The 27504-nt window shown below is 31.8% G+C and overlaps 2 protein-coding genes and 2 long non-coding RNA genes across 5 annotated transcripts; 2 read left to right on the top strand and 2 right to left on the bottom strand.

Annotated features, from left to right (window-relative positions):
* Positions 1 to 1618: 1618 nt before the first annotated feature.
* On the bottom strand, positions 1619 to 5232 carry LOC108329963 (uncharacterized). The gene is made up of 3 exons (XM_052876243.1): positions 4497 to 5232; positions 2218 to 2294; positions 1619 to 2014 (listed from the first exon to the last, which is right to left on the bottom strand). Exons 1-2 carry the CDS (start codon positions 5111 to 5113, stop codon positions 2237 to 2239), a joined length of 675 nt encoding a protein of 224 aa, XP_052732203.1. The 5' UTR covers positions 5114 to 5232; the 3' UTR covers positions 1619 to 2014; positions 2218 to 2236.
* A 4146-nt stretch (positions 5233 to 9378) lies between these two features.
* On the top strand, positions 9379 to 10933 carry LOC128196166 (uncharacterized). Of its 2 annotated transcripts, none has more exons than XR_008248371.1 (2): positions 9379 to 9557; positions 9637 to 10933. It is a non-coding gene; the product is annotated as an uncharacterized LOC128196166 (long non-coding RNA). The 2 variants fall into 2 exon arrangements; XR_008248370.1 differs by having other exon boundaries at positions 9379 to 9550.
* A 7277-nt stretch (positions 10934 to 18210) lies between these two features.
* LOC108332057 (uncharacterized) lies at positions 18211 to 20998 on the top strand. The gene is made up of 6 exons (XM_017567161.2): positions 18211 to 19085; positions 19344 to 19506; positions 19598 to 19774; positions 19852 to 19935; positions 20060 to 20141; positions 20265 to 20998. Exons 1-6 carry the CDS (start codon positions 18700 to 18702, stop codon positions 20699 to 20701), a joined length of 1329 nt encoding a protein of 442 aa, XP_017422650.1. The 5' UTR covers positions 18211 to 18699; the 3' UTR covers positions 20702 to 20998.
* A 429-nt stretch (positions 20999 to 21427) lies between these two features.
* Positions 21428 to 24298, bottom strand: LOC128196167 (uncharacterized). The gene is made up of 3 exons (XR_008248372.1): positions 22330 to 24298; positions 21973 to 22183; positions 21428 to 21860 (listed from the first exon to the last, which is right to left on the bottom strand). It is a non-coding gene; the product is annotated as an uncharacterized LOC128196167 (long non-coding RNA).
* Positions 24299 to 27504: the final 3206 nt, after the last annotated feature.

Raw genomic sequence — 27504 nt, forward strand, 5'->3', positions numbered from 1 at the left:
TTCTACAATTTAGAGACACCTTAAGTCTATAAATAGAGGTGTCTCCCCCATGTAAATTAACTTTTGAATTGAGTATTGTTATGCTACCAAATTTGTGTCATACTATCCAACTTAGGTCACCAAAACTAGAGCACCCCTTCTAGGTTTTCTCTAGCCATCATTCCTCTTAAGTTGGTCCAACCTCTCTTAAGAGTACACCAAACACCACCATAGCCTCTCCGCTAGCCATAACTTGAAGGAGGAGTCATCATCTCACCACATCAAATCCACCATTTGTACACAATATTTCTATCACCATCAAGCTTTCGCAACCATCGACCCATTTAGAAATCCCCACTTTACTTGAGTCATATAGTTTAGAAGAGCTTATTCCATCGCCAAGTCTTGGTTGGCAGCAAATAGTCTTTAGCAAGCAGCACATGGCCATCAACAAGCAACACTTAACCTTCTACATATAACACTTGATCCTCGACACATGGTCTTTAGTAGACAGTGTTTAACCTTCAGTAGGTAGCATTTCACTCTCAACCCTCAAAACACAACACATGACACTTAGCATTTAACCTTATGTAGAGGACATTTGGCCATCAACAAGAGACACCAAAAGTGTGCTCTATACTAAGTTGTCCTAAGAAGAGATCAATGTTAATAAGAGTGAAAAATATTTGACTATGTACAACTAATTACAAACTTTTAAAATGTAAAATATTGATCGAAAATAATCCAAAACAAAATAAAATCCTAGTAGACATAAAAGGAACTTGCAATGGTACATTTACGATAAGTATTGTTGTAGGATATATACACTGTTATATACACTGTGATATTTTCCAGTCACCAAGAGAGAATGAGTATGTATAGAAAAAGTGTTAGTCTAACGTTATTAAAATAATTAACAAATTATCTATAAGTCTTAAAACATAGGAATATTAGACGAGATCTGAAACTCCTATCTAAACCCCTAGCCCAACTTAATGGTTTTGACTGAACACAAACTAATTCACTTTTAAAAAGACTAGTCAGTTTAAATTAAGTTTAATTTAGTATAATTTTAATTCAGATAATTAAACTAATTTTATTACTATTTATTTAGTAACTTAATACAACAATAACGAGATTAGGTCGAATTAAATCATTAGTTAAATAATTTAAATTGTATAATCACTTCTTAATCTGTTAAAAAACTTCATAATCAACATTTACATTTCTTAATTCTTGTCAGATAGCAGTAGTACTATATAACAAACATAAACAATCTTTCTTAACTTATTTAAAGTTAAAAAGATAATCATATATCTATTTACAATCCTTAAAAAGATGTGTATTATACATTATTTACTATTAAATATTATACATGGAACAAAACATTTATACGGCCAACTATGAAATTGGTTTTCACACCAAATGTATTTGATAGATAATATTCTTGTCATATATTTATTATGTAATTGAATTGTATCAGATTCATCTGTCTGAAGCTTAATGGATACACTAAACGAAACTTAACTCAATCCAAAGAATTCAAACCACAAAAATGCAATTAGACTAGAAGGTTAGGGTTGTAAGCCACCCACTTCCACCCCTGAACATGAACCAAAATATCGAAACAATAACCAACTCAGAAAAGCAACTCACGGCTGCAAATAAATATATTGATGAAAAAATATTTCAATTTGGGAAAAATGGAACTGAAATTTACAAAAGGAAAATGTTTTGACACTACAACTAATGTTTAGAACAACAGAGACAAGCCCTCTTCAAGAGGACATGGTTTTTAATTGATAAATGCCAATGGAAGACCAGTAGTGCCACCATCAAATCGAAGAAAGGGCAAAGCCTGCATCATAACTTGCTGCAGCTAACTTCAAATTTGAAGTTAAATTACCTGTAAAAACTTGAATTATTTTCTTACTCTTGGTTTGTTGAACTTTGTTCTTTTTCCTTTGCTCTTTTACAAGGAGATGACTGTTATTAAATGACTGGTATGTTTTCCTTTCTTGAATTTTTGGAAGACCTGAAAAAGGGAGAGAACCAGCAAGATGTTATGGCATATTCCTAGTCAACATAGAAACAGAAAGTATTTGAAGAGAAACGAATGGGAGAAGATCAATCTCCTTCCATTCCCTGTTCTTCACATACTTCCCACGAAAATGGGACTGATTAGAGCATAAAAAGAAAAAATAATAACCATACGCAACTTGCAGTAAGTAGACTTGCCTCCTTTGGGGATAAGGCTTTAGATGACCCTGTGTGTCTTTACAGGCTTGTCTCCTCTCATGTTGATAACAATGTCCCTGAAAAATGACAGCACAAGAAATATAAAAATTCTTAGGACTGAAAATTATATGTATTTGAAGCAGGCCACATCCACAAAATGTGAATATTATCTCCATGACCCCAAAAAGAGAACAGTTCTTTAAACTGATTGGCTTATTACTACTTATTTCAAAGGTTAAAAACATTGCATACAACCACTTGCTTCACAACCAGAAACGTAAAACGGTTCAGCACAATATATATATACACACACACACACACAACACACACATTTATTTGTTTATGAACTATATGAACCGATAGAACAAGGAGCATGAACGCAAGTGCTTTTTACCAGCTTTGCTATGTAGAAGAAAAAAAACAAGGACAAACTTGTACTCAATCTATGATGTCTATCATCATGGTAATTTTCAAACAGCACAAAGCTCATAGCAATAGCTGTTGACAGAAAAATGCCTCGCTCTCAATTTGCTAGAACAAGGAAACATAGATGTATCTGGGGAAATTATCTCAAAAAACAGAATTTAAATAAATCTAATCATTCAAGGGCATGCAGATTGAAGTACAATAAACTATTTATTGAAACCTGTGGAAACTTAAAAAAATACAAAGATAATACTATGATTGGAATTTAATACAAGGAACAGGATAAATTATATATGAAAATTGATTGTCTTAGAATGGGAGTGAATAACTTAAGTGGCTGAAGGGTTAGTTAAAAATACATTGACTCATAGGAAAATAGTATGACGCGTTTTTTGAGTACTGTTACTCTAAAACTAATTATGAACAGCTTAAAATAAAAGTAAAATAGAAAAAAAAGTACTTTTCAGAGGGCTTTATCCTTTATCTTTGAAATACAGTGAGAGGCTTGTACATAACAGAGTCTCCTACCAGTAAACTTGATTACCAGGATGTTATCCTTCATTTTCTTTCTGGATGTCAGGTTTTGTTGTCAACCAATTACAGTATTGTATGTAGTTGAAGAAATCCTCATCATAGTTTTTATATTTGAGAGAGGAGACTATACAAGTAGTATTAACAGATCTACAAGCCCATCTCAATAAACATAGTTAGGAAGCCATAAGCACCAGATTAACTTCCAGTACTGTAATAGGGAGATTTGCCCGCTTATAGTTAGATATATTTTTCTGTATATTTTCTTGATCTACTATTAAGCTTCAGGGAGAATGAAAAATGGTATGAAATGCTGAAAAGGTTTGTCTAAAAGAAGCACTCTGACCCAATAGGTAATAAACCGTTAATTCAATACACTGAAACCTCTTAAAACATAAATATCGTGTTTATGAGCACCCAATTAATTATATTTCTTACCAAAAAAAACATAATATACCCACGTCCGCACCACAATCATCTAAACATGCAATAACTAAACAGTAGTAAAGCTATACTTGAACACACAAAGCACTCTTAATCAAAGATTATGCAATGCTTATAAATATGGGGATGGAATAAGATAAGAATCTGTAATGAAATAAATGTTATCATTCGTTTTGGGTTCTAAATAACACCAACATTTCTATGATACATACATGCATAAACACACGTATATATACAGAAGATGTAGTGTGAACATTTACAAGGATTTATCTTACAGAAAGCAAACCTTATCATCAAGTTTAAGAACATAAGTAAGAACAGGAAATATAACGATTAAAGAAGCCAAAATAGCAGTTCAAAACCTCCAGCAGAAAGTGAGTGATAGGAAATATTGAGATAGATCCCATGCAATCATAAAAATCAGGAAGAAAACTAAACACTTTTTTAAGTTGCACTAGAAGTTGCAATTTTATTCTTCATCAAATAGCTGTCAAATCTAAACAAAACCTTCCGTACGTACAGCCAAAAGAACACTGACATTACCACTCCAAACTTCCACCAACACAAATCTTGAACAGGATATTGATCAATCTGCCGAAACCAACATAAAATATAAAGGCACCACCATTTTCCAAGCATGCGATAACGATGCAAGCAACAAAGCACACCCAATAACAGTAACAAAGAATAGAGAAATACAAAAAACAAAGCAAGTGGCAAACTCCTCGTATGTTAGTAAGAGTAACACAGTTCAAAAATTAAACGCAAGAGCCTCAGCAAAGGCACAAGGTATGAGAACTTCAATTTCAAAGTTCAAACCGGAGCAAAAGCATTCCAATGGTTTAAGATTCAGAAACAAAAGCTACGTACGCTCTTACTTGGAGTTCTCAATTGCATTGACATCAGCGTCACGATGCACGAGAGTAGAGTTACTCTTCCTCTTAGCGAGAAACTTGTTCTTAGGTTTCCTCTCTCTGACTTTCCAAACGTTGTTCTTCCTGAACACGAACTTGTCCACCTTCCACCCAGGGCAACTCGTGTCGATCACGGTCACCTCGCTCTTCGTGAAACCCTTCAACTCGTTACCCTCCTCCTCCTCGCCGCGATCCGCGACGGTCTCCTCTTCCACTTCCGCCACCAACGCATCGCCTCTCGGGGCGGCGGAGGCGACGGCTACGGCGGTATTAGCGGCGGAGGACGAGAGGAAGATTTTAGGGTTGGTCTGTTTCCTGGGGCATTTTTTGTTGGTTTTAGTGATGGTGGCGCCCATGCAAAAGAGCTCAGCAAGGAGGGCCGTCATGGGCTTGGGCTCGTCTCGGGCTGCGGAGGGAGGTTTCCGGGGCGGGTCATTGGGGCGGGCCTGGGGGGACTGAGGATGGGCCGTGAGGAGGAAGGAATCGAGGTCAGGTTCGTCGCCGGTGGGGATGCCCTTGTTGGACCGGAGACGGTCGAGCCAATTCAGACCGGATTTTCCGGTCTGGGCTGAGCAGAGCATGGTAGTTGAGTAGAGATAGAAAGTGAATGTGGACGACAGTGGTGGGAGTGATAAACGAAACCAAACAAAAGAAAGAAAGGGGAAAGAGGAAGAGGAGTGCGCAATGCGCGTCGTGAGTCGTCGGTGACTGCCACGTGGGCGACAAAGTGATATACTGTGTTTAAAATTGGAGAAAACCTATTTATTATTTATTATCTGTTGTCCTTAATTGTATTTAGAATTTTATCGTATTTATTACTGATATACTTATATTTTAATGAAATGTAATGTATTGTTAAGGTAGAATTCTGAACACATTAAAAAAAAACAACTGCAATATCTGTAAAATCGAAAGGAAAGAAGAAACAAGAAATGTGATTGCACTTACCTATGTATGAATGTATTTGGGAAGTGGCGAGAGTAAAAACAAAAACAACGTGGATGTCTTGTGAACCACGCCCCTCAAAAACCGCTGAGAATAGATTTTTACTTTCAGTTTTTTTCTACTTCATCCTCAATAAATAAACAAATTCTTTTATTACTGCATCTGTTATTAGACCTGTCAATTTCGCCCTCCTTACATGGTTTGGCCCTGTGGGTTAGGGCCAGAAAAATCCACAGGGCCAAAAAGCTCCTCGTAGAAAAAGCCCACAGGATCAAAATATCTTCAAAAGCCCTGTGGGGCAGGGCCAGCCCATGGGCCTTTTTTTTAGAAAAAATGTTCATTTTGAATACAAGAAAAAAATATAATTAAATCCTAATTTGTTACAAAAATAGTTACTATAGAAAATAAATTAAAATTTTTGTAAGAGGAGAGTTCTAAAATCAAGAAGTAAAAGCAAAATGACAATATTTATTGAGTTAGATTCTCTAAGTATATAATTAAAGGATCATTTTATAAATTTGAAATTTAAATATTTAATTTCACTTTTTTTTAAGTTATAAGTAAGAAATTAACTTTTTATCTAAAATTATCCTAATTGAAATTTAAGAGAAGATTTTCTCTAATTGAAACTCTTAATTTAAAAAAAAATGAGGCTTTTTAATTTTCTTAGAAAGTTATTGAAAAAGAAATTAAATATAAATGATTTTTTTTTTCATTTTATACTCAACAAATCATGTTCATAACAAAAATAATAAATAAAAAGAAAAAACTCATAAACCTTGTGCAGACTAAAGTTGTATTCGCCCATAGAATTCAATCTCGTCGTACTACTCACTCAAAATGTTTACATTTTTAAATGTCATAAACATAAATATAAACATAAACATAAACATACATTTATGTTATGTGTTCTAATTGAAAGTTAAAAATAAATTATTTAATGTTTTAGTTAAAGAATTGAAACACTATAACATTTGTCATTCTTTAGTAATTTAGGCCTATTTAAAATTTTCATTTTTTATAAATTTTTAAGAAATTAACTTTCTTTTCATAATATATCTTATGGTGATTTTGAGAAAAGATTATCAGAGAGAAAAAAACAAAATAAAACATAAGTTTAATTTACACATAAAATATTAATACTATTTTTGATCCAAAAATTTTAGATAATAAATTTTTGAATTATTTTTAATTTTAAATAATTAAAAACAGATTGAGTGATATTTTAGAAGTCGAGGAAACAAAACAGTGATTCTTTTTAAGAATTGTAAAAGCAGTGCAAATATTAAATCAAATTAATATGTTATTATCTCTTTTTGTGGTATTTTGATATTACTAATTATATATAATTGGTGTCTGCAATATAAGACATAATTTTATTAAAATTGACAACAAAATAAAGCATTTTTATAATATTTCAGTAAAATAAATTTGTAATACTATTTAGTTGTATAAAATTAAGTGTGTGGTTTGCAATTATTTTTAATTATTTAAAAAAGTGGTTATTTTGAGTATTAAATATTCTATTATACTATAATTAATTAGTTTTATTTAATAATTTGAAATAAGAAATCAATTACATGAATATAAAATTTAGTACTTTTAATAGTTACTATTAAGAATGTTGAAGTTTAGTTTCCAAAAAAAAATTTAGTGGACTAAACCTACCTTAACCTTGACCCTAACCCCCTTGAGAGGGGGCTTTGGGGGTTGGGGCTTTTTTTTGGCCCCCATTTGAGGAGCTTCTTAAGAGGGGACTTTTTCAAGAGTGGGTTAGGACTAGCCCCGAGGTCATGGATCAAATTGACATCTCTATCTGTTATAATACTCTGTTCCTAAACTTTTATTGGAAATTATACAAGAATTGTATTGGCAGCTCTTTCCAATAAGAAGTTAGAGTTTAGAAAATAACCAAGTTCAAATTATATTTATATGTGCGAGGATCTTTATTAATTGTATTTCTCGTTTTGATTGTTGTAATAATAAATGTTCAAGTATGACATTAGATGTTATAGTTATTAGAATTACAAAATTTAAATCAATTGTATTAAAATCGTTTGTTTGTTATAATTCATTCAAGCAATATTTTTTAACTTTTTATCATTATTGAAGTCATATGATTGTAGATAAATGTATATACTGATATTATTAACTTACTTGTATGTTGTGTTGATTTTCTTTGAATGTTATCAATGGGAATGATGATTATTTATATGATAATTTACTTATACAACATAAAAAGTGTAATTGAACATGAAACCATCAATCATTGGAAATATTCGTGTTTCACGAATATTAAAAAAATAGATAAAGATATGAGATATGTGAGAAATTGATGAATTTGCACTATTATACAGTATAACAAGCATTAGAAAGTTCTCATGATTCTTATGAATTAATATGTAAGTGGATATATTCAAATTTTGAGAGTTAGTTATTAGCACATGATACTTGTATTTAATATTTGTCTTCTGAAAATTATTGAGTTATAAGTTAAGTCCATGATTCATAATAACATTAAATGAAGTTTAGGATACAAGTGAAAATTAATTTATAACTTTATTATTAGATACATTATAGTTTATAATTTTTAAAACAAAATATATTATTTAATTTTATTTAAATTGAAAGATTTTCCAATTTTGAATCATATTATACTAATTTACCTTTTTTTAAAGTATATGCCTAGAGTGTTGTTACGTGTATATATATATATATATATATATATATATATATATATATATATATATATATATATATATATATATATATATATATATATATATATATATATATATATATATATAACATTGTATGTATTTTGGATGTCGCATACACCAATAAGTTTTGAGTTTTGCCGTAAGAGATAACTTCCCTTTAGTTCGAAACAAAGTTCTTCCTCCTCTAAAGGATAATAATTTTTTTTAAAAAAAAGGTTATTTAGATAAAAATCCATTTAAGGGTAATCGGAATAAGAGGAATCGTGCAAGCAAGTAATTGTTTAGTATGAAAAACTGTTCCATTACTTTTATTATTATGTTAAGTCAAACATATTACAATGAATGCATGATATGGAATAAATATATATTCGGATATACAGCTAACAATTTTTTTTACTGTCTTTAAAGTAATTATTTTGTAGACAAAAATTTCAATTGAAAAATAAAAAACGCAAAAGGATTTGGTTCACACAAAACAAACATGAAAAAAGAAAGCTGGTGGCGAATTACGATGGCCGATGCCCTAACCTTAGTTTTCCACGATCTCATTATTAGACATTTAGACTAATACAAGTATGTTTCATATGCTAAGTTTGGTTATGGTCTTGTTAGAACTTTTTTAGTCTAACAAACACCACTGTGTGACTTTTGCTTCCTTTAGTGGATACTCTTTTTTTTCTCCATAAGAAGAACTAAGTTCTACTTGTTATGATATATGAAAATGGAATATAGACCTTTTTTGTTATACCATTAGTATAAAAAACAAAATTTTATGATATTTTTTATATCATTACTTAATTAGGTTTTCAACGTTTAAAAGTTTAGTAGTTTTCAATGCTGTATCTCTATTGTTCTTTTTCCTCATTGTCATAAAAGAAATTATTTACTCTTTTAGATGTTCTTCATAGAAGTCTTGCTTTATCTTTGACTTAGAATTCATATTGTAATTATTATTTTGATTATTTTACCCATTGATTTTTATTTCTGGGTATAAGTATTTTTTTTGTGTGTGCATAATTAATTAAATATATATATTTACAAAACTATTTTTACGAAATAAATTAGTATAGTTCTTTCTTGGTATTATAAGTTTTGTCATTGTCATTTGCATTTATATAATTGTAGATGCGATGTAATAAATATAATAAATATCATTTAACCGACATAAAAGATATCGGCACTAACACAGTATTCGTTTGAACATATTATATTGTTGAGAGACGAATGCGAGCGACGATTTGAAAATTAAGTCGTGTTCGAATGAGAGAAAACATGAGGTTGCTGAAAACGGATTTGCGGGATGCCTTGATTTTTCATCACCCACGAAAGTGAAGAGATTTGGAGGGATTAGTGGTAAAAAGTCAGTTGTGCCCTCAGTGTATTATAAAATTCCATCTCTGTACGAGTTTAATATACCTAATCGATTCGTTTTTACACAGAACCGATTCCACTCCGGCAAAAGATTCACAAAAACGCTGTATTCGGTTCGCATCAAGTGATATTCGGTTCCAGACATTTTGGTAACTTGACGAAGGAGATGTATTCGGTTACCATGGAGTGGTATTCGGTTCCCACTATGCAGAACCACTTCGAACAACGCTGTATTCGGTTGTTTCCTTCAAGCAGCAAGGTTGGCGTGGAGGTGGAGGCGGTCTGATGTTTGACGAAGGTGTTTCCATGGTGGTGGATGGTGGACAATCACCCTTGGCCCATGACCCATGATGCTAGAGGATGCAGCTCCATCCCATGCTCCTTCAAGCAGTCGACGAAGGTGGAGAACGACATGAATTAACAGGAAGTTGATGGGCGAATGTGTGAAGAAGATGAGGGAGGCGCGAGGGAGATGGCGGCCCTGAAGTGGCGACGTCCGATTAAAGGGCGAGAGAGTATCGGTGGCGCGAGGGTTTGGCAATAAGCGCCGCGGCCAAGGGCAACACTCGCCGTAACCCGCATCCTCAAAGGCGATTGGTCGAGCGATGGCGTTTTGCAGGTTCTGCGGTGGCGACGTCGTCCATGAGCGGTGATGGCCAACGAATATGACAGTGGTGGGGAACGAGCAAACCGGTGACACGGTGGTGACTCACTACTATTTCAGTTGCAGGAATGAAGAAGAACAGAGGCGTATTCGATTACACAACATCTATATTCGGTTCCTGCAGTACAAACAAATACAAAGGGACCTGTACTCGGTTCCTGTGTTTGTATTTGGTTCCCTAAAGTAAAAACATGTGTATTCGGTTCCATTTTTCTGTATTTGATTCCCTTACAATTTGGCTTCACGTTACACCCTGTATTCCATTCTACAGTGGTATGTATTCGGTTCTTTTGGAGCACATTTGGGTTGCAAGCTTGTAGGTGGAGGTGCCATCATCTGTGATGAAGTTGGAGAGGGATCCTCACCGGAGGTTGCAAGCTTGAAGGTGGAGGTGGAGGTTGCAAGCTTGAATAATTTTGTACTGACCTTTCTAGGTTTGAGAGAGCATGGATCCTCACCGGAGCACTTTACTGGCGACTGGTACTTCGTGCCGGAACTCTGCTGCTTGCGAAATCACCGGTTGAACGTCCACCTCGATCACTTCTCGGGGACCCATTTTTCTGGATGATATAATTAGGTTAATGTTGTTTAATTATTGTATTAAACATACATGATGTATCAACCTTTTGTCAATGGAGTATCTGGTATTGAGGCAGAATGTAGTTGTTGTTTTTTAGATTATATAATGGTTTTGAATCCTTTATTAGCTGCGTTTGAATTGATGAAAGAATATGGAATGAATTTAAGGTTTGGATCGAAAAATAAGAGTAGAAAACGAAAGGTGATGTTTTGATAGTATCATTGTATTAGTACATTTTTGAAACCTGGTGGTGTGGAAACTACTTCTGAAATTATAAACAAGACACTTCCAAACTGTAATAAAATCATACCGTTTGGTAATAAATAATATTATAAAAATATTATAATTAAAAATAAATTCATTTTACTAAAATATTTTTTTTTATAATATTATAATTAATTTTAATAATTATTTTTAGTTTTTTACTCTTTATAAACATTTTTACAGTTAAATATAACATTAACAAATAACATTTTATATTACTTTAATAACTAGGAACATTTTGGTAATTTTTAATTTATATCAATTAAACAAATTTTTTAAATATGTCACATCAATCAAATCCTCCACTAATTCTCACAAATTGTACTTCCAAATCCACTCTCAATTACCTTCAAATTCACTCAAACAAACAACAAAAAGATTATCCTTAAATCCATTCAATTACTCTCCTCAAAATCATCTGCCACAAATCATCTCATGTGAAGAAAGCCTAAGACTCGAAATATTACTTCTTTTATGTACTACTTTCTGAAATATATATTATATACCACTATTGTCGCTAATGTTATTTTCTTGTTCATATAGTTAATTATTTATGTATTGCCTTTGTCGTTTAAAAAGAAAACTGGAAATAAAAGGATTTGAAAGGTAAACAAAAACAACACTCAAGGAGAAACTAATTAATATAAAATACAACATTATAGCCCTTTTTTCATATTGAGAGATTATATAACCTTTCACAAACGCAATCTTCTAACATGTGTATTTGTTTTTGGGAGAATTAATGGGAAAAGGAGGAAGTAGAGTTAAAAGTGAAATTTTCATGATGTTTACGGTTTTTGTTTTTATTTTATTATACTTTTCTTCTGGTTAACTATAATCATATAATTTTATAATTTATTTTCTTATAGGAGGAAAAAAGTTTTAGCTATCTTCTCTTTTCTTTTGTAATTTGTACTAAAATATCTAAAAATAATCTCTTATTTTTTAAATATTTTTCCTGTTTTCCTTTATTATGCAATGCCTGTTAAGTTTTGCTTATTGTGTTATTCGTTAGGTCTTATGTGTAAGTTTTGAATCCATACTATTGAAAGATAAAGTGTATCCGAGCAAATCCCCTTTGTAGTGAGATGCGTGATTTCTCTTACATTAAATTAAATATCTCATTCTTTATTTTTATACTTTTATTTCTTTCAAATAATAATTCTCAAATCTAGTCAATCTTAATTTGAGTTTGAATTTTGAAGTTGTTGTAGAGCTTGTTAGAATTCATACAATTATAATATCATCCTTTAATTCAAGTGTTATCCCTTTTAATTAAAGTCTCTTATTCTACTTGAAAATTCGTAATTTTGTAAAATTATTTAATAATTAATAATTTTATATGTATTTATAATAGAGCCGAAACTCGGCTAATTAATTATTGTAGACATCAAACGTTATGGACGGAAACCGCCCACTCCTTAATATATCTTATGAATATATTTTTTTCCATTTCTCCAATAAAAAGGAGTACGGAAAGATAATTGTAACCAAAAATAGAAAATTAAATTTAGAAATAATATGAGAGATAAAGTCCTATCACCAATTAGTATAAATAAAAGTCTAAGTATGACTTTAGAATCACGGTACACATTACATGCATCACTTACTTAATTAACCGATCGATTATATTATTAACTTGATTGTCGGAATGTCTTTGATAGGTACTGCCCGCTCGGCTTTGACGAAAAGGAGGGAGAACAAATATATACTGAAGGATGAAGGACCACTAAGAAGTTCGTCCAGTCTTATCGACAACTTTGAATGATTTAAATGAGGACTTCAATCCTATACCAAAACAAGGTTCATTTTGTATTGAACTAACGAAGATGAGAAAAAAAAAACAGAAAGAGATTAGATATTTCCAATGCAAGACATGACAATATTAACTTCATACCGAACTGGTATAGTTTTGTTAAGATTACTGTGAGTTTTTCCCTTTTCTCTTATTCTTATTAAACAGATTGCAAAGGAAGCATCAAGAAAGGGAAAATAGAGAGAAGCAAATATTTTGGTCTGTGGAAGTCGTTCTCTTCTTGTGCGCTGTGCGGCTAGAATTCAATTGTACTTTTCTTTTCCTGTGGAAGAGTGAATTGTGTAGAAAGTGCAAGCCCACCTTCTGTGTTCTGTCACTGTCAATGTGGCAAACCATTTTGTTTCTATCTCTGTTCTGGTGGAGACTTTTTTCGTAGTTTGCTTTATTTTATTTTTTTATAATGTGCAAAGTGTTTCTTCTTATCTTTTGTTAGGCAAAGACAATAGCATTATTCTAAACTTTGTCCCTCTAACAGTGTTATGCTTTCGAATTAACCTATGATTAGTGTTGCCCCACAGATAGTTAACTCACATAAAGACAGTCAAAAGAATCATTTACTTAACAGCAAATGTTAAGTCAGAAATTTAGTTTTCACCAAATGAAAAAAACAAATACCTTTTACATATTAAACGGCAACCTAGAATGTCACTCTTAGGAATAACCAACCACGTGAGAAAGTTGAAAATTAAACTAAATTTTACATGAAAAAGTTTATAAAAAACATACTCCTTGATTTATTATTTTAAAGTTTAAAAAATAATACCACTTTTTATATAAATTAGACTTAGATGTTATTAATGTTGTATTTTTTTATAATTTTTTTTCAAAAGACTCATTGGTTGTATAAAGATAATATTAGCCAAGATAATGGAAACACAATCACTGTTATAATATTCTTCATGTTTGCACTTACAGAGTGTCAGCTTCCACATTATGTTTTGCTACAGATAATGCTGTCATGATCTCTTCATCAGTCTCTATTCAAAACAATGTGGAGCATATGGTGCATGGTGGATAATATTTTTCTCTCGTGGGTCTAAATTCGTGTTCCCATTCAGGAAAAAAAATAATGTTTCAAAACCGTGTTTGATGACTTTTCACTCGCAAGGCCAAGCTATTATGTAGTTTATTATTGCACAGTTTGTGCACAAGTTGCAAATTACGTTGACTACATCTATAGTCAAATAATTAAGAACAATGGTAATATTACTATAAGATTTAGTATTACTATTATCACTAAGGTTTTGGGAGTTAAATTTTATTTATATGGATTTTGTTGAATAATTTGATTTATTGTTTCTTTAATTAAACTTGCATAATTTAAGTTAATATTAAGGATAAGAATGTGTTAAGATTTCTCACATTCAAACCCCAAGTATCAATGCATTAGTTAATATCACTGGTAAGGATAATTAATGCAATTGTCAACTATCCACTTTGGTCTCTTCAAACATTCAATAAATGAAAGTTAATTTTAGTTATGTGTTGCTGTATATCTGGTCTATGCCTCCTATTTAGAAAGCATAAATTAGACCTGACTATCCAATTTCATACAAATATATATGTACGGCCATTGCTTACCACTTTAATTCTAAGTATAACATATTATCTATATTGACCACGGAATTAATTAAACATTAATTGGACGTTGTAATAAAATGGATGATATCCTCTTAATTAATTTATTGCTGAAGTTAAATATTTCTATTTGTAATTCTTAATTACTAAACGTTAATAGTTATTAAAACTATATGTAAGAACCCAAAACATTATTCATTTATTGAATGAAATTTTTTACACGTAACTTCTGATCATGTTTGAATACGTTTTCGTATCTTATTTATAATAAAATTAGTTGTTCATTAAGAAATACTTAAGTTGTTAATACAAGAAGTATTAAAAAACTGATTTAATCAAAAAAATTATCATAATTGTGGACTTTAATATTAATAGAATTATATTTTAAATATTTTCGAGATTATTACTATTTTGTTTTTATACTAAATTTAATTGCGTTAGTAAAAAATTGATTCACATTTTTTGAAGTTTCAACAACCAACTCGATTAAAAGACGAATGAGATTCAAAAATCGTATTTTTAGTTAATAATCGATCAATAATATAAGAGTCAAAGTTAAACTATCTATTAAATAGTTAGTTTAGTCTTAAGCCGATTTAAGAGTAAAAACTGTCAGATGTTTTAAAAATTTATAGAAATTCTTTGTGGATTATGAAGGTACACAATCAAACAAAACTATACATTAATTTAAATTTTTTAATACGTGTATTTGATTTTAGATAAATAGATTTTAATTAATGAATATAATTTTGTAGAAAGGTAAATGTAAATGAAAACTTTTGATATTGCATAACACAGAAAAGTCTAACCACTGTAAATCGTTTTACATGAATTTCGTACACAACAACATGACCTGACTTTTATTTTGACTTTATCGTGTTATTATCTCTGTTCACCAAACGTTTCAAACCAAAATCCTAAAGTCATATCTTTCCTTAATCTATTATAAATTCGTGAGTTTTTTCAACTTATGTTATTTTATTCATTACTATTGCAAAAACATAATTTTGCTATGTAATAAACATAATTTCAGATATAATTTTTTAACATGATTGTAATAAAAGTTGAAACTTTGTTATGGTGTAATTTATAATTGATTGACAGAATAAAAAATAAGATAAATATTTTTCAACTATGGTTTGATTAGGTGAGTGATGTTAGATGATTAATAATTAATAGTTTAATGTAAAGAAATAAACATACCAACCACAGCTAGTCGGTGCCGCAACTGGAGTTGGTCTGTGTTAAGAAATTTGGTAAAGTGTCACTAAAAAGGAAGAAGTCAAGTGTAAAAGATGTGTATGTGGTGCAATTTAAAAAACTGGAAAAAAAAATCAATTTAAAACTTCATTGATTATGATTTCAAATTTTGAAAATTAATATTTAACTAGGAATGTATATGTGTTGCATTTTACTTATAATATTAAACTTAACTAAAAATTTTAAATACAATTGTTTGTAATTTTATCATCTTATTGTTGCTATAAATACCATCCTAATTTTCTATTCACACTTCATATACAGTTATGTAATGATGAAAATTTATTGTATTCCTTCTATATATTCAACGTAGTTTTGCTCCAACTAATATAATTGGTATAACAAATATTTTAAAATATACTTTTAAGGAGTTATTTTTACAAAAGCAACTTACATCCATAACAAACACATCTCTAAATTCTGGAATTGTTATCTCGAGTTCCTAAGTTCATTCCTATAATTGAATATTTTTGTAAAGTCTAGGAAAAGCTTTTAAGAATGACACGTGGTTATTTTAATATTACGTGATAACATTATACCTAAAATAATTCCTTGAGTGTGACTAAAAGTATAAATAATTGTCAAGTCTAAGTTAGTTAGTTGTGTGATTAGTTTATAAATTTACATGTTTAGTTTTTACAAATAAAAAATAATAATTAATGATTACTATCAAAGGTGAAACGGGTCAATAAATAAATAAATAATCCCAATTTATTAAAATCGATCTCGTATTAATGAAAATTTATTAATTTCCGTTAGAAAACCGAACTTGTTGGCGTCTTTATTCCTATTAACATTTATAAAATTCAAGTGAAGACTTAAAGAAATAAATCCAATTTAATGAAGTAATTAGGTAATAATACAAATAAAAAAATGTGTTATATTTTTAGTAAGGTGTTTTAACACTTTGAATAATCATAATGATTGCATGGTTTGAGTGAGTGATAAACATTCAAGTGATATGTAAAACATAACAAAGAAATCAAAAGACTTAGCACAATAATTTATTAAAAAATCAACTCAACCATTTTTATATATTTTAATTATTTTAACGATGGGATCGAAAATCATAATCAAAACATTCATTCATAATTTTCTTTCTATCCTTTGGGGCCTTGTTCACTTGAATGTATTTGAGATAGAGTGATTGAGGGGATTTGAAAGTAAATTTTTTTTTGTTGTTTATTTGAGTGAATTTGGAGGTAAATGAGAGTGAATTTGAAAGTAAAGTTTGTGGGAATTAGTATACGATTTGATTGACGAGACAGATTAAAAAAATTTACTTCAAAATCCACTCTCATTTACTTCCAAATTCACTTAAATAAACAACAAAAAAATTTACCTTCAAATCCCCTTAATTACTTTTCCCCAAATCCATTCAAAGCCTTAATGTCGTCTTAGGTCTCTGTTATAAAGTTATGTTTAGTTCTTTGTATTCAAACTTTGAATACTTGTTAAAGACACACCGATCAAATATCATAGAAAAGTCTTAAATTCACAATAAATGCAATCATTTACATCCTTACTTTATTTATCTATTTATAAGTTTCAAAATAAGCTTTTAGTTAGAATTAACCTAATCATGGTCCAAAAGTTGAAAAATACATTTTACCTGTAAATATGTTTGATTTGTAATGTGGGTGTCTAATATATTTGTAAAATTAATATTTAAAAAAGGCATATTTATATAAATTAGAAAGATATAATATATGTGTAGATATTTAAGCATTTTTTTCTACATAATTTTTTTTTCAAAAATAAAAATTAATAACATAAATAAGTGTAGATTGGATTTGGTATACATGGAGAGTTGGAGAGGCATTAACTTTTCTGAATGGATGACTGTTACCATATAAATAAAAAAATGATGACAGTTGGATACTACTATCTTCAACCATGAATATCATAAAATTGAGTTATATTATCTACAGACAAAGCTACGAGCATCTCAATGATAAAATAAATAAAACTTTCTTTATTTATTGAATAAAATGATTTGTAATAATAGACGTTATAAGAGAATTGAAGGTCATTTTCTAAAAAAAAAATCATACAAAAATATTTATACTTATTTTTAGCAAAGTAAAGATTCCCCAAGGATGTGTTCAATGTTACCTAAACCATGTGCAGTCAAATGAAGTAATTTTTGTAGCTTTTATATAGATAAATGAAAAGAATATACTAAGTAAGGAAGAATAAAATGTATTATGAGGTAAAGGGAGCTAAAAAAATACATGTGTGCCCAAAGGAACAGACCCATGTGAGATAATAAGAAATGCAAGAAAAACGAGTTGGCGCAACGTGAAAAACAAGGCCTATGAAAAACTCGGTAGTCTGGTCTTAAAAAACCACACCCTTGCTCGGTCCTTTCAAATGGATTGTCTCCATTCACTCGTTAACGATTCTTATACACTATTTATTTATTTATCAGCCTCCAATTCAACCAACCAAGCAACAAACACCGTCAGTCAAATAGAGGAACAACGTTAGACTTCCACCCCCACGGTTCCTTTCGTTTCTACGTCACTCTGTCGAATAATTCACACGCATCACTTCGCCACCATTCTTTTTTATGTGGTCGTTTTGATTCCTTCCCTCTCACGTCCATTGGCTCCTCCAAAACACTTATCCCTTTTCATCTTACACCGCCATTGCCCACATCACGACACGGCGTCGTTTTGCACCAACCCCTTTCTCCTCCTCTACCCTTCCCATCTCTATCCTCACACCCTTATCGCCTCAAATCTTTTTTGTCCTTCTCCCCCTCTGATTTTTCGCCAATTTTCTCATCTTTTTGTTTCCTCCGCTTGATTTTTCTTCGCCTCAAATATTCTTCTGCGTCTCCTTCTCCCAAACCCCCTTTAACTCTTGTGAGGAGCTGAACAGATTTTGGGGGTTCTTTCTACTTGTTATTATTATATAATTCCCTCCTAGTTTTTTTTTTCTTTCTTTATTTCTTTCTTCTTCTTATGCCTTTGCCCCAATCTTTATACGATATGTTGGAGAACCCTGCAACATTGGGGTTCTGTACACTTGTGGGAATGTTTTTTAGTCCTCTGTGGGTAGCATTTTTCGTTGGGGTCATTGTTGGATGGTTTTGGAAGCCGAAATGGGCGAGGTTGGGTAAGGAAAAATTAACAACTTCTCTTGCCAAATCCTTAGATTTTGCCTCACCCTCCTCGGCTTCTTCTCCTTCTAAGTCTGTAGTTTCTCCCATTAGGAGTTCTTCTTCGTCTCCCTGCCTTAACTCCATTAAGATGCAACGACCGAACCCAGAATCTCTGGCCATGAAGAAAGGGACAGATAAAAAAACTTCTTCTTCGTCCTCTCCCGTGAAATTTGCAAGTTCCGTTAGGTATTTTTGGATTTATACATTATTCTCATGTTATTCTGATAACATAAACAGTTGTTGCACAAATACAGAGTATTAATTAATCCATCTACCTTTTATTGTTCTTATAATGAAATTGGGGAAAAAGATGGAGACAGAAGAAATTTGGACATGTTAATATGAATTTGTAACATGTTCTTGCAAACTGTTTTTTTTGTGATTGACAAATTAGAATGTGGTGTTAGCATGCCGTTGTATTTATCACTTTGTTTTACCGTGCAGTTCACCCAAAACGGCTGAAGAAACGCCCGATGCCGTGACAATAAGGGATTTTCATCATCTGTGGTTGCTTGTGGAGGAGAAAGATGGAGGTCTCGCTTGGAATCAGATGATGGATCGTTCTACCCCAACTATGAGTTATAAAGCATGGAAAAGAGAACCAAAGGTATGCTATTTCCTTGGTAAAATCTTTTGCTCGTATTTGAATTACCTACTCTACTTGGTTGTTTTTTATATTTGTTTTGTTCGCTTGTTAGGATGGTCCTCCCCAATATAGAAGCAGCACTATTTTTGAAGATGCTACCCCTGAGATGGTGAGGGACTTGTTCTGGGATGATGAATTCAGACCTAGATGGGACGACATGCTTACAAGCTCCTCAACTATTGAAGAGTGTCCAACTACTGGTACCATGAAAGTGCAATGGATACGGAAGGTGCATAACAAGTTTCTTCTGATTTAAGTGTATTTAATTGTTCTCCTAGCTCAGTGTGCTAATTATCTGTGAAACAGTTTCCCTTTTTCTGTAAGGATAGAGAATACATAATTGGTCGGCGAATATGGGAATCTGGAAGACATTACTATTGTGTGACCAAGGTATGAGAATAAAGCTCACCCTTTGTTCTGGAATATTTGAATATGTTGGTTGATGGTGGATGTTTTCCACTGTTATTACAGTATTATGCTTAACTTCGTTTTGTTTTGCTTTTTGTTCTTTCAGGGAATAGATTGCCCTTCAATCCCTAGAAGAGACAAACCTAGACGTGTTGATGTGTACTATTCTAGTTGGTGCATTAGAGCAGGTGAAATTTGATACCCTTGTAATTGAATTATAACTTGTACTTGTTCTTTTCTAACCCACCATTTAAAGTAGATGTTCCGTCACTGCTAGAATTGTTGGGACTGATATGGTATTCTTTTAACAGTGGAATCAAAGAGAGGGACCGGTCAGTTAACTGCCTGTGAAGTCTTACTTTTCCATCATGAAGAAATGGGCATTCCATGGGAAATTGCAAAGCTTGGAGTAAGGAAAGGAATGTGGGGAACTGTTCAGAAGATTGAACCTGGTTTGAGAGCCTATCAAGAAACAAGAGCTTCTGGTGCTGCACTTTCTCATTCAGCCTTTATGGCTCAAGTCAACACAAAAATAAGTCCTGAAGACTTGCAATCCATTGGAGCCAATGATAATTCAGAGGAGGATAGAAGTGTTGCTTCTCCTGAGAAACCACAGGGCGTGAACATTCCCAAGATGCTAGTTATTGGTGGTGCTGTAGCACTTGCTTGTAGTCTGGATAGGGGTCTAGTGACCAAGTATCTTTTATTTGGTGTTGCTAGAAGATTTGCTAATATAGGTAAAAGATAGTTAAAAATGGAGAAGGAATGAATGCCTTAAATGGCATTCTTTTGGACGATAACTCTTGTTATTATTGCTCTAAAAAATTAGAATTTAGAGGTCTCTTTTGTGGAGCAATTAAGTTATAGTTCAAAAATAATATCAAAGAAAACAAGACAATCCCGAGGTGATGGAGGGAGTAGGTGGTGAATTTTTTTTTCTTGGACTATGAGTAGTTCTCGTTGATCAAGATTCAGGGCTGTGTAAGTTTGTGTAAATTCAGTATCAATTAAAAAGGAAATACATGAAAAAGTCTTTCTGTGGTTCCTTTATTCTCCAAGTCACTCCTCTGGTGTAATTCCTTTGTCTGTTTGAGTTATCCACACCCACAATCACTGTAACGACAGTAGTATAATATCTTTATATCGGTAACATTTTCTAGATTCTATTTGCAGAGCTTGGAGCTAATAATGAGTATTTGGCTCTGTCAGGCGACATCAGCTAACCACCGAGATACTGGTTGTTGCTTTCATCTGACAACGTTTTTTTGTGTTTAACGTCTATTTCTACTAATCTACGGTTACCAGAAAATATCCAACATAGAAAATTACAGAGTGGGATTCGTTATATCTAATTTTAAATGAATAATACATATAGACTGCCTCAGTTTTAAAAATTTAAGAAGCTTTTAACGATGCAGGAAGAAAATAAAATAAGCTAGGATGATTTTGGTCTCGTATTAATTTATGCTCCGTGTTTTCCTTTTCATTATATTTTAACTAGTGATATGTCAACGCTTCCTCTCTTTAAAACTTGCCAAGACCTAGTAGATGGAATTGATATGAAACAATAATGAAGTTGTTGGGAGGAAATATCATCTTATAATAACAAATGGGTAATAGTAGGTTAACACATATATTCATTTGACAGATTTTTTAATGGAAAAGTGAAAAATAATTATCAAATGAATATAGAAGTGTCTCAAAATAATTTTTCCCCGTATCTAACATTCATTCTGCACAAGGCACAAACAGTTCCATCCCAAGCAAACTCAATTCATCACCAAGGTTTCGAAACAATCTAAACCATCAAACTGTGGTGCCAATTTTGGCATTTGAAGGCTCTTTGCTCGTTCTTTCACTTCTGCTAGCATCTTTTGACTGGATACTGATGACCCTTGTTTGATTTCCTGCAGACAAGACATCTTGAACTTTAGCTATACAAAACATTGCATAGCCTTTCTTACCTTGACATACCCTTATGTTCTTCCTAAATAAAACAATAGATGCAACTTTTCTTACCTTGACGTTGTTTCTGCCTATGAAATAAAATCCAGCAGCAGCAGCAATAGCTGGCACAGCTGCAAAAATACTTCCCATGGCCATTATTCCCCCTGAAAGATCAATTCTTGAAATTGGAATGAACAACTAGTCTTTCATCAAGATATAAGGCAGAGGAGGACGTAAAGAGACAGAGAAGATGCCTTGGTGATGAAGAGAAGCAAACACTGATCTATAAAGATAGGAAAAGGATAAAAAGACAGTTAAGTAAGGTTTGCAGTATCTTCAACTTTCTGAAAAGTAACTTCAAATGGCGGGATCATGGGAATATTTAACAAATGAAGACTTCACTTATTCTATGTTTCTGCTGTAAAACACCTTTATTTTTTCCCCAGTCGTTAAGAAATAACATTATCCCTTGCTTCATCAGAGTTTGTCACCTATCCCTCAAAGTAAATCCATGGCCTTGTCTCCTAAAATTGACCGGATCTGTAAAAAAGGTTTTAAAGTTTTGAAATTTAATTGAAATTGTGAACTTTCTAAAAATAACTGTGGTACCTAATAGGAAAATGCATGTACTTTATTAATTAAGACTTGCTTAAAGGAAGAGAATGAGTGTGTGATAGGATTTAACTCTCTAATAAACTAATAGTCCTGCTTAAGTCTGTCAAATTTGTAAGTTAACAGTTTTATCTTTTAAAAGAAATATCAGTAAGAAATAAGAGTACATATAAATTGTTATTAACCTTAACTTCTATTCATTGTCAAGCTTTTCTTAAGATGAAACACCTGTATATTGTTGATTCATTGTTTATTTTAGGCGACTCACTACCTTAAGCCCGAATTTCTAGTCCTATTTCAACAAGCATATACGAGCAAGATAATTTGTAAGCTAAAAAAATAGATTGTATGATTATACAATAATGCAAGAAAATTCTCAAATGATCTATTTAACCCATTATATAAAAGAGTGTAAAGAAGTTAGGTGATTCAAACACCCGATTCTTAGAAGGGAGAAAGTAATTTCAATTTTTCTTATTGTTCATTTCGTAATGCTAATTTTATCAATCTCTGCAGAAATTATACATGGTCCGTAGCAAATATAAGTTACTCATTGTTGCACCAACCCTGCGCAACATAAAAATATGTACATTTGATTAAAGGATTACTGAGGTTATTGCATGAAGCTGTGTTGAAAGAATGGCACGTTGTGAGAACCGCACATGTCATTTAGCTCATGCTTTTCTGTACCCTCCACCGTCCCTTTAGTTCTTCCCGTTCCATTATTTTTTTGTTTTCTTGCAGAAAACATGTTTTTCCTTCCTTTGTTGACTCTAATGAAGGACAGAAAAAGATATATCCACCTTGATGTCGTGGTCGGTTTCTAGTATCTTGAAGGAGAGTGGAGTAGAGACCACCAAATCCAAAATGGCTATGGTCGGCAATGGGAAAACGAGAAGAGCACTATTTTGGTGGCAATGAAATTACGTGGTGCACTACCAACTGAAAGAAAATCTGCACCTGCTTCACATTTTTCTCCTCTAACTCTGAATAAGTGATCACCGACCAAAATACCCTTTTGTTATCCCTTTACCTTGGTGGAATTGTGTGGAGAAAATTGGCAGAAAAAAAACATACAGATACTGTATCATTGCCTTTAATTGAAGCAGATTGCTGTGGGAGTAGGATTCAATCACTGTAATTTAAAAAAAAAAAGATCTATTTTTTATTGCTAACAGCTTTTTTATACATCCAGTTTTCTTACACGATGATTGATGAAGATTACTGGTAAAAAAGTAGAACTGCAATTATGGCCACGAGCAATTTTTAAGTTACGGGATAAACATAGTTCGATTTCTGGTGTACACACAAGTTTTCTCAATCGTTGATTAAACTATACAGAAAACAAATTAATTGAATTGAATTGTCTCGTATTTTTATACGACGTAATTATTACAAACAAATTGAGAAGGTTGGAGACGAAGGAATCCTTCTAACAGAGGACGATGGATTCAAAGCAGTGTAACCCGTCGAACTCTGGAGCAAACCTGGGCTTCAAACGGTCCGGGTTTTGCTTGGATCCACCGGTTGAAGATTGATTGGGATCTTTTCTAGCGGTTTTAGACTCGGCGGAGGAAGAAGTGCCCTCGGAGTTTGGTTTTGAATCGGCTCCTTTCACCGGGCCCAGGCCCAACGAGAAGCTCCAGTTCTGGCCCTGCGCGATGTCAAAGTGGCTGAACATAGACATAAACATGTTGTTGTGTTCTGGGGATTTTGAAAACAGCGGTGTCTGGTATTTTGCTTAAGTTGAAGTTGTTGTTTCTGCGACGATGGAAATATGTTATATGAGTATTTATATGGAATTAGACGAATAGGTGCAAAGGAAGAGTCGTAGGAAATTTGATTTGGATTTTTCAGGAAGTTTCTGCATATATGCGGTGTTTGGGTAGAAGTTTCGTTGCATTGACACGTAATTGAACGATTTACGCGATCAACCTTCACCTCAGTTGACTCGTGTATGGACAACCAACTTTGATTCAACTTAATTTTCTTATTCATTCTTCACCATACACGGTTGACCAAAATTGAAAAATTAGTATAATAACAGAATAATAGTTCCATATTGGTTAGTGATAATGTGAAAAAGCCTTAGATGATAGTAAGGTTTGGTATTTTCACCTGCAATTTACTTCAACTGTTTCCGTTATTTGATTGAGGTTAGAAGCTGACATTCAATTTAACTAAACCCAACTCAACTATCTTAGGTTGAGTTTCTCTTGTTTAATTGTTTTGAAACCACTTTAACCCAATTTAGTTTGAGTAAGTTGTTTTTAATTGTCTTAGAACAGCTTGCCCAAGTCAATTTAGTCAACCTTCCCTAGATGATTAGGTAGGTAATAGATGACATATATGAAATTCACACAACCAAAAGTAACTAGATGTGTATTTTTTTTAAATATTAAATTATTCAAGTATTAAATAATATAATCTATTTTGAAAAATATTATAAAAATCTAAACAAAATCATCTTAAATTATAAAATTTAATAAAAATAAATTTAAATTCATAATCAAATTGATCTAATAACCCAATTAATGATGGATTGAGCTAAATTGATATAACAAAAAAAATTTTACAAACTTCATCCAACTTAACTCAACTTTTGGGTGACGTTTATGATTGATTTGTCATAAACATCACTATTAATATATACCATATGTGTACGTGTGTGTTATTAATAAAATAAGATAAGATAAGAAATGTTAAAATGAGTCACTACATCCATTTTGGTTACTCTTAATTTTTGTTGCCAAAAGAAACTAAAAAATCCATAAAAAGGAAGCTGAATATCTAACTCGTTAACTTATATATATATATATATATATATATATATATATATATAAGGCTTAAATGCTTACTTGATCTCTATGTTAAGAGGTGAATTTCTGTTTAGTACCCGATTTTAAAAATGTATCTATTGAGTGTCAAAGTTATAAAAATTATATAAATGAAATCCCTCCATTAAATTGGCTTAAACGGAGTTAACTTCTACTAAAATATAAAACCGGCTTGTAAGGTGAGGTTTGCACCTCACTTATATATTATCATTTGGCCTTATCTCTAGTCGATGTGGGACTTCCAACACACCCCCTTCACGCCGAGGTATAGACATCTCGTGCATGATAGTAGAAATTGGGTGGTCCGATAGCGGCCCGATTGCGGGTGGAAGAGAAGAATAGAATGCCCACTTAGAACTCGCTAGGATAGGCTCTAACCATGGCTCTGATACCATATTAGTAATGGGTTTTAAGCCTAACTCAACCCCACAAAACCGGCTTGTAAGGAGAGGTTTGCACCTCACTTATATATTATCATTTGGCCTTATCTCTAGTCGATGTGGGACTTCCAACACACCCCCTTCACGCCGAGGTATAGACATCTCGTGCGTGATAGTATAAATTGGGTGGTCCGATAGCGGCCCGATTGCGGGTGGAAGAGAAGAATAGAATGCCCACTTAGAACTCGCTAGGATAGGCTCTAACCATGGCTCTGATACCATATTAGAAAGTGAGTTTATGCTCTATATAAAAAAAATAGTGTTGATATTTTTCTTCTAATTTTATCTTTTAAATAATTTTTAAATTAAAATAATTATTTTATTAATTTTATTTTTGAAACAATTACTTTTCAAAATTTAATCTATTTTTTATTATCCGTTTTGTTAAACTTAACTACTTTTTTCACTACCAGAGAAATTATTTTTAAATAGATTAATTTTGGCATTTATGACGATTTTAAATTTCACTAAAGGCAGTACTTAAGGTTTGTTTTTTCTTTAAAAAAAAAAAGAAAAAAAAACCGACGTTAACGAATTATCGACAGTTTTGACTAACTCTTGATAAGGTAGTACTTACCGGATATCGGATATTTACATGTGATTTGATAACCTTTGTTACTTATTAATGACTATAAAATCCCTTTTATTATGAGCAGTTTACAAATTCTTAGTACTTTGTAAGAGACCTCTACTAATATAACGGTTTTAAATCAGTATTACAAACCTCAGTGATTGTTATCCTTATAATATAATTAATTATTTATTAATATTTTACTTAATGTTTTAAATTTCCTTAATTTTATTTATTACACTTTTTTTAATGCACATAATTCCTAAAACATATGAAATAAAAAGTAAAATTTTAAAATTTTGTTATTTGTTTATATTTAGATATAGAATTCATAGAAAAAACATTCTTCATCTAACCTCTAATTTAATAATATAAATTACTAAATAAAACATTATATATCCTACAACATATAGATAAAAAAACATATAAAATATTATTAAAGTTATCCCAGTAATAATTATATAACAAAATATATGTACAACCTTCTTGTTACTGAGTATCTCAAAAGAGTAAAGTTGATAAACAAAACATCTATACATATAAACATATATATTAAAGCCCAACAAACTCTATCCTCTGACTCCAATAAAGGTAAGTTATCACCTACAGCGTCCTCTGCTTTTACCAATAGGTAATCATTGCAAAGAAATAAAACAAAATACACATAGAAACAAAGCAGGATAAATTAGTATACAAAGAAATTATCATAATTCAAAATAACATATCAAGTTTCAATTCAGTGTTTACAACACTATATCAAACATATAATCATGCAAGTAAGTGACTTAGATTCAATTATCCGGATACAATGTTTTGATACAGACATTAATGAAGGCTTACACCCGTGGTAGCATTTATACTCTGCAACATTATAAACAAGGATTATTCGACCTACTACTCATGAGGTTAATCTTTTACTCCTAAGACTCAAAAGTCTAAGGTAAAAACCTTCTGTCATTCTCTTCGCCACATCATTCCTCTCTACTTGAGTTGAATGGTTGGTAGAATATCAAGATACCTCCTTTCGAAATATTTGTCTATCAAGCATACACCACAACTTTCTCAAAGAGAACCTATCCTCGAGGTTCTTCTCATATCACATATCTTCCATTCTCACAATCATATATATATATATATATATATA

Source organism: Vigna angularis, chromosome 4, assembly GCF_016808095.1.
Source record: "Vigna angularis cultivar LongXiaoDou No.4 chromosome 4, ASM1680809v1, whole genome shotgun sequence".
Taxonomy (NCBI): Eukaryota; Viridiplantae; Streptophyta; class Magnoliopsida; order Fabales; family Fabaceae; genus Vigna; species Vigna angularis.

What these genes read in the sequence shown, in the direction of transcription:
- LOC108329963 (XM_052876243.1), bottom strand. Translation starts at nt 5,113, where the DNA reads ATGCTCTGCTCAGCCCAGACCGGAAAATCCGGTCTGAATTGGCTCGAC. An exon ending in AATGCAATTGAGAACTCCAA is followed by an intron (nt 2,295 to 4,496) that starts GTAAGAGCGTAC and finishes GTCATTTTTCAG; the next exon opens with GGACATTGTTATCAACATGA.
- LOC108332057 (XM_017567161.2), top strand. Translation starts at nt 18,700, where the DNA reads ATGCCTTTGCCCCAATCTTTATACGATATGTTGGAGAACCCTGCAACA. An exon ending in AAGTGCAATGGATACGGAAG is followed by an intron (nt 19,775 to 19,851) that starts GTGCATAACAAG and finishes TCTGTGAAACAG; the next exon opens with TTTCCCTTTTTCTGTAAGGA. An exon ending in TAGTTGGTGCATTAGAGCAG is followed by an intron (nt 20,142 to 20,264) that starts GTGAAATTTGAT and finishes TTCTTTTAACAG; the next exon opens with TGGAATCAAAGAGAGGGACC.